The following is a 7,825-nucleotide window of genomic DNA, read 5'->3' on the forward strand; positions in this document are numbered from 1 at the left end:
TGAGACACTGGGGTTGAAGAAGCCTAGCCTAGCAGACACTTAATTTATTCCAATCCCAGTCTTGATGGAGGTTGATGCAAGCTGTTGAAGAAAGGACAAGACTTGACCCAAGCACCTGAGGGTGGCCTCCAGTTGGGTTAAAGAATAGGAATTTGGGAAAGTAAAACTGTGTTTTTTTTTGTGTGTGTTTTTTTTCAGGAACCAGCAAAGTTTTAATGTTTAATCATTAATAGCAAAATTGACCAAGGTCCAAGATGTGAAGATACCATGTTTAAGAAACTGGGGGGTAAATCACTCTATAGACTAACTATATAGTATGTGATAAGAGTGCACACTTTTTATAAAACCTGTATACACATAGTAGTTAGCTGCAAAAACCCATTCAATCTTCTCTTGGCTTGGAAAAATGGTGTTTCAGATTTCAGTATAAATTATTAGCAACCTTCACCTCTTGTGTGGCAGGTATCTTGTTTTTACTTTCCAGTTCTTCCACCCCAGCCTGTGTCACGAGATCTGCGATGTTCTTTTCCAGATCATCAGTGCAACTACTCATATCATCAGTTCTCCCAGTGATCTGGTCAGACATGGTCTGAAATTTATTTTGGATCTGCTGCAGGAGTTTCTGCACCACTGAGGTGAGTTCCTGCTCATTCTTGGGGTCAGTCTCGGCTATCTCCCTGGTGCCCATCTAGGTAGTGATTGTAAAACATTTTTTTAACCTATTCTGGGACCTTAAGTTCTTTGTGTAAAATGGAAGGAGATATGTAATGAGGGGGCTATTAATTTATTTCAGGAACAAGTATAGACTTGCTAGTGGGAAGATCCATCTTCTAAAATTTATAGGGTTTTGGCCAAGTTCAGGAATTTCACAGTGCTCTCTATGTTGGGATTTTTGGGTTATGTTCTTATGTAATCCACGTTGCATGACCCTTCTAGTAAGTTTGATTAGACAACGTAGCACAGCTTAATTTGATTTTTCTAAGTAGCCGGCATGAGTTTTCTCTAGGTTGTTTCCCAATAGACTCTGTGTATATGGACAAGATTTTTTGGTTAGGCAGACTTTACTTTTTGCAGGAGGAGCCTTTAATCTGGGGACATGGAATGTCCAAATACCAGAATGGGGAGGACTTCACTCTGTGGCCTCTTCCCATCCTAGAGGTCTTATTCCCTCTAAGTAATCTATTTTTTTTTTTTTTTAGAGACAAGATCTCATCCTGTCACCCAAGCTGGAGTGCAGTGGCACAATCATAGCTCACTGCAGCCTCCAAACTCCTAGGCTCAAGCAATTTTCTCTCTTCAGCTTCCTGAGTAGCTAAGACGACAGGCTCAGGCCACCAAACCCAGCTAAATTTTAAAAACAAGTTGGTTTTGAACTCCTGACCTCAAGCAATCCTCCTACCTTGGTCTCCCAAAGTTCTGGGATTATAGGCATGAGCCACTGTGCCCTGCCCCTGTGGGTAATTTTTACAATTCTTATTAATATTTTTTTTTATTTACTTGTTTATTTATTTATTTTTGAGACAGAGTCTCACTCTGTTGCCCAGGCTGGAGTGCAGTGGCACGATCTTGGCTCACTGCCACCTCTGCCTCCCTCCCGGGTTCAAGGAATTCTGCCTCTGCCTCCTGAGTAGCTGGGATTACAGGCGCCCGCCACCATGCCCGGCTAATTCTTTGTATTTTTAGTAGAGAAGGGGTTTCACCATCTTGGCCAGGCTGGTCTTGAACTCTGACCTCGTGAACCACCCGCCTCAGCCTCCCAAAGTGCTGGGATTACAGACGTGAGCCATCATGCCTGGCCTAATTATTATTATTCTTTGAGACAGTATCTCTCACACTGTCATCCAGGCTGTAGCACGATCATAGGCTGTCTGCAGTCTCAACTTCCCAGGCTCAAGTGATCCTCCCACCTGAGCCTGCTGAGTAGCTGGTACTACAGGTGTGCACCATCATGCCCTACTATTTTTTTTTTTTTTTTAAGTAGAGACAGGGTTTTCCTTTGTTGCCTAGGCCGCTCTCAAAATCCTGGACTCGAGTGATCCTTGCACCTCGGCCTCCCAAAGTGGTGGGATTACAAGTGTGAGCCACCACACCCAGTCCAATTATTTTTTTAAAAATTTCTAGGGGATTTTCTTTATTTAACCCCTGTAAGCAAAGTGCTAGTGCCCATATGAATAGATACAGGGATATGAGGAGATGGAAGGGGCAGGTTGTGGGACACTGACTGGGGTAGCTTTCCCATGGTCAGAATTGTACTTACATCCCTCTCTTTTGGCCTATTTTTTTTTCTTCCAGGCCACTTAATTTTATTTGCTTGTTTATTTTTAATTGTTTTCTTTTTAAAAATAAATTCTGGCTGGGCATGGTGGCTCATGCCTGTAATCCCAGCACTTTGGGAGGCCGAGGTGGGTGGATCACCTGAGGTCAGGAGTTTGAGACCAGCCTGGCCAACATGGTGAAACTCCCTCTCTACTAAAAATACAAAAATTAGCTGGGTGTGGTGGCAAGTGCCTGTAGTCCCAGCTACTCAGGAGGCTGAGGCAGGAGAATCACTTGAACCTGGGAGGCGGAGCTTGAAGTGAGCTGAGATCATGCCACCGCACTGCAGCCCGGGCGACAGAGTTAGACTCCATCTCAAAAAAAAAAAAAAAAAAAGCTGTCAAGCATAATTTGGGATAGCAGTGGAATATGTATTTTTGTTCTTCGTCTGTAAGCAAAGTTTCATGGAATATGTATAGTCACATATAGTGTGATTTTAAGATTAAACAGTCAATTCTTTATTATTATTATTATTAATTTATTTTTTTAAGACAGTCTTCCTGTGTCACCCAGGCTGGAGTGCAGTGGCATGATCTCGGCTCACTGCAACCTCTGCCTCCTGGGTTCAAGTGATTCTCACGCCTCAGCCTCCCAAGTAGCTGGGACTATAGGCACGTGCCACCATGCCCGGCTAATTTTTGTATTTTTAGTAGAGATGGGGGTTTCACCATGTTGACCAGGCTGGTCTTGAACTCCTGACCTCAGGTGATCCACCCACCTCAGCCTCCCAAAGTGCTGGGATTACAGGTGTGAGCCACCGCGCCTGGCCAGAATAGTCCATTCTTTATTATTTCAGATGCTTCTAGAGTCAGAACGTAGAAACATTCACAAGGTGTTGAGGGACAGAGCTTTCTGTCTCAGGTAGATTGGAAGCATTAACAATTTTCTGACAAAGGGATAGGCAAGATATTCAGATATTCTTCTGATATTTTCCCCTTCTAATTGGCCATTGGACATGCTATTTAACTTGTTAATTAAACAGGCAAAAAACCAAAACACAGTGAGTGTTGATTTGGGAAAAGATTATAGTTCCTGTCCCCGATAACTCCATCAGTGCCAGAAACTTCAATTTGCCTATCTAAATCCAAGTTCCCTTTCTTTCTTAAATGTAGAAACCCTTTCATTTTTTGGTTGTGGCAATGTTCTCAGCTATATGTCCAGCCTCTTTTACAGGTTGGTGTATCATCCAATAGAGTTCTAGCAGATGAGATGTAAACAGAAGATGTAAATAGGGTAGGGATTTCTTGGAAAGCTCCTTAAAAGGGGGCTGACCTGGCTGGGCACAGTGGCTCATGCGTGTAATCCCAGTACTTTGGGAGGCTGAGGTGGGTGGATCATCTGAGGCCAGGAGTTTGAGACCAGCCTGGCCAACATGGTGAAACTCCATCTCTACTAAAAGAACAAACAAAAAAATTAGCCAGGCATGGTGGCACGTGTCTGCAATCCCAGCTACTTGGGAGGCTGAGGCAGTAGAATGGCTTAAAGCTGGGAGATGGAGGTTGCAGTGAGCCAAGATGGCGCCATTTCACTCCAGCCTAGGTGACGGAGTGAGACTCTGTCTCAAAAAACCAAACCAAAACAAAACGGGGGCTGACCTGCTGACAAAATTCTTCTACCTCTGTTCTTCTTCCTGACTGAAGGGAATTCCAAGGTTCCAGGAATTCAGAATGGGGTCTAGAAGGGGCTCTGGGCTCTGAGTGGCAAGTCATTGTTCCTGCAGTCTCCTTCATCCAGAAGGGTGAAGTCAAAGGAGGACCCAAGTGAAAGAACTTTTTTTTTTTTTTTAATTTTTTGAGATGGAGTCTTGCTCTGTCGCCTGGGCTGGAGTTCAGTGGTGCAATCTGTGGTCACCGCAACATCCGCCACCTGGGTTCAAGCAATTCTCCTGCCTCAGCGTCCCAAGTAGCTGGGACAACAGGTGCACTCCACCATGCCCAGCTAATTTTTGTATTTTTAGTAGAGATGGGGGTTCACCATGTTGGCTAGGCTGGTCTTGAACTCCTAGCCTCGTGATTTGCCCTCCTCAGCCTCCCAAAGTGTTGGGATTACAGGCCTGAGCCACTGCACCCGGCCGAGAGAATTTCTTTCTTTCTTTTTTTTTTGAGACGGAGTGTCACTCTGTTACCCAGGCTGGAGCGCAGTGGCGCAATCTCGGCTCACTGTAAGCTTTGCCTCCCAGGTTCACACCATTCTCCTGCCTCAGCTTCCCAAGTAGCTGGGATTACAGGTGCCTGCCACCACGTCTGGCTAATTTTGTGTATTTTTAGTAGAGACGGGGTTTCACCGTGTTAGCCGGGATGGTCTCGATCTCCTGACCTCGTGATCCACCCGCCTCGACCTCCCAAAGTGCTGGGATTACAGGCGTGAGCCACCGCGCCCGGCGAGAGAATTTCTTTGTAAGGATAAGAATGCTAATTTAGTCCTGTTGATGACTTGGTATTCTGTGCATAGACAGGCATTTCCAGCTTAACTCCAGTAATTCGTTTCTGAAAACCAGACTATGTGGTACAGAAATATTAACAAGAAACATATTTTACATCATATTAGTTTGTAAAAATTAGATCTTCCTTAGCCAGTTCCCTGAAATGTAGATACGCATAGCTAAATATCATATATAATAAGTAAACTGTCATGTGAGGGTGGAAAAATGTTTAACGTGTTATTTCTTGGTCACCAAAAAATTGATATGGCTGTTAACATCTGTCTTAGTCCCTTTAGTTTTGCTGTAAAGAAATACCTGAGATTGAGTAATTTATTTTAAAAAGGTTTATTTGGCTTATTTGGTTGGCTGGAAACTTCAAATGGGGCATCTGTGTCTGGGGAGGGCTGCAGGCTGCTTTCACTAGGGAGGTGCCAGGCACTTTTTAACAACCAGCCCTGCGGGAGCTAATACAGACTGAGAACTCACTCACCTGGAGGGAGGGCATAATTTATTCATGACAGATCCATCCCCATGACCCAAACACCTCCCGTTAGGCCCGCCTCCAATATTGGGGATCAAATTTCAACATGAGGTTTGGAGGCAACAAACATCCAAACCATAGCAACGTCTTTCTTTGTTTTATATAAAGTTCATATGGTCTTTTATGTTTTTTGTTTGTTTTCTTTCTTTCTTTCTTTTTTTTTAAGAAATGAGGCCTCACTGCACTGCCCAGCCTGGTCTCAAACCCCTGGGCTCAAGCAATCTGCCCACCTTGGCCTCCCAAAATGCTGGGATTACAGGTGTGGGCCACTGTGCCTGGCCAATTGAATTTTAACGGTCACATTTCTAAATTTGAGTGTAGTGACATGATCTTGGCTCACTGCATCCTTGACCTCCTGGACCGAAGAAATCCTCCCACCTCAGCCTCCTGGGGAGCTGGGACTACAGGCATGAGCCACTATGTCCAGCTAATTTTTTTGATTTTCTTGTAGAGATGGGATCTCGCCATGTTGCTCAGGCTGGTCTTGAACTGCTGAGCTCAAGCAATCCTCCTGCCTTGGCCTCCCAAAGTGCTGAGATTATAGATGTGAGCCACCTCACCCAGCCTATTAACAGCCACGTTTCTAACATAAGATCAGACTGCATGGTTTCAGCTTGTTTTCCTTTAAGCCTATGTGTTGCACCTCACCTGCTTCTGGCATTTGGTAGACTCTTCCCCTTGACTTCAGGACCATCTCCATGTATACCTCCTGGATTATATTCTTTCTTTTTTTTTTTTGAGACGGAGTCTCGCTCCGTTACCCAGGCTGGAGTGCAGTGGCGCGATCTTGGCTCACTGCAACCTCTGCCTCCCGGGTTCAAGCAATTCTCCTGTCTCAGCCTCCCAAGTAGCTGGGAATACAGGCGCCTGCCACCATGCCCGGCTAAGTTTTGTATTTTTAGTAGAGACGGGGTTTCACCTTGTTGGTCAGGCTGGTCTCGAACTCCTGACCTCAGGTGATCCACCCGCCTCGGCCTCCAAAAGTGTGGGATTACAGGCATGAACCACTGTGCCCAGTGATTGTATTCTTTTATAAGACGGTCAGTCAGTGTGGCCACAAGAGGACACACAGGAGAGGCTCAGGAAAATGAAGTTTATTATATTCACAGGCTCTACAGACAGGAGGCATGCCACTCCATCCAGGGCCACGTGGAAAATCCACCAGAATGGGCAGGAGGCAAAAGACAGGAGTGGGTAGAGGGTTTAGGCCAGAGTTTTTATCAGGGCATCCCCAAAAGAAAGTCAAGGTGGATAGGGTAAACAGTGTCCAACTGGCTACTTTGAATAATTTCCACAGGCTCTAGGCTATAGGGGTGGTCTCTAGTTTGCCTGGCACCTGGGCCTGAGATGATTAAGGCAAAGGAATATTATACCACCCCCTGGAGTGTAAGGGCCAGATGGAGGAGGTAGGGCTCTGGATTGGTTGGTTTGTGTAACAAAGATGTGCTTTCTTTGCTATGTCTTAAATATTGGCTAGTCAGGGTCAGGTGCAGTGGTTGATGCCTGTAATCCCAAAACTTTGAGAGGCCTAGGTTGGAAAATTGCTTGAGGCCAAGAGTTCAAGACCAGCCTGGGCAGCACAGCGAGACCCCATCTCTAAAAAAAATTAAAAATATAGCTGGGGCATGATGGTGCATGTCTGTAGTCCTAGCTACTCAGGTAGCTGAGGCAGGAGGATTGCTTGAGCCCAGTAGTTCAAAGCTGCAGTGACCCCTGATCTTGCCACTGCACTCCAACCTGGAGCAAGATCCTGTCTCAAAAGAAAAAAAGAAAAAGAAATGTTTAGCCCAGAGAGAACCAGTTTCTCCTCAGCCAGATACACACACATGCACACGCACATGCACACGCACACGCACACGCACACGCACACACACACAGTGCATACATATGTATACATATACAATACACACAGCTCAGTCCTGTTGATCAGATTCCAGGTCACATCCTTGAACTGCAGGGGGCTCCTTTGTCTTCTCTCCCTTTTTCTTTTTTTTGAGACCGAGTCTCACTCTGTTGCCCAGGCTGGAGTGCAGTGGCACTATCTTAGATCATTGCAACCTCCACCTCCTGGGTTAAAGTGATTCTCCTGCCTCAGCCTCCCAAGTAGCTGAAATTACAGGCGCATGCCACCATGCCCAGCTACTTTTTGTATTTTTAGTAGAGACCGGGTTTTGCCACGTTGGCCAGGCTGGTCTTGAACTCCTGGCCTCAAGTGATCCACCCACTTTGGCCTCCCAAAGCACTAGGATTACAGGCATGAGCCACCGTGCCTGGCCTTGACTAGGTATTTTATCCTGACTTTCAGTTGGTGCTTCCTTTTGTTGAAGTTGTTCATTACTGGGCTATGGGCAACCACAGATCTAAATAGTAGGGAGCAGGTTATTTTACCTTTTGGTGGCCCAGTTTCCAGATCATAAAAATTATTAAAGTGTTTTTATAAGACTTATGTGACATACTATTTGTAAAGCATGCAGCACAGTGCCTGGCATAAAGTTGGTCTTCAATAAATATAATCTTTTCTAAATTACAATTTTTTTTTTTTTGAA

The 7,825-nt window shown here is 45.2% G+C and overlaps 1 protein-coding gene across 1 annotated transcript; it reads right to left on the minus strand.

The window, feature by feature from the left end:
• Window positions 1-421: 421 nt before the first annotated feature.
• Window positions 422-688, minus strand: LOC100611896 (heat shock factor-binding protein 1-like). The gene has a single exon (XM_054683988.1). It carries the CDS (start codon window positions 686-688, stop codon window positions 422-424), a length of 267 nt encoding a protein of 88 aa, XP_054539963.1.
• Window positions 689-7,825: the final 7,137 nt, after the last annotated feature.

Source organism: Pan troglodytes, chromosome 3, assembly GCF_028858775.2.
Source record: "Pan troglodytes isolate AG18354 chromosome 3, NHGRI_mPanTro3-v2.0_pri, whole genome shotgun sequence".
NCBI classification, from domain to species: domain Eukaryota; kingdom Metazoa; phylum Chordata; class Mammalia; order Primates; family Hominidae; genus Pan; species Pan troglodytes.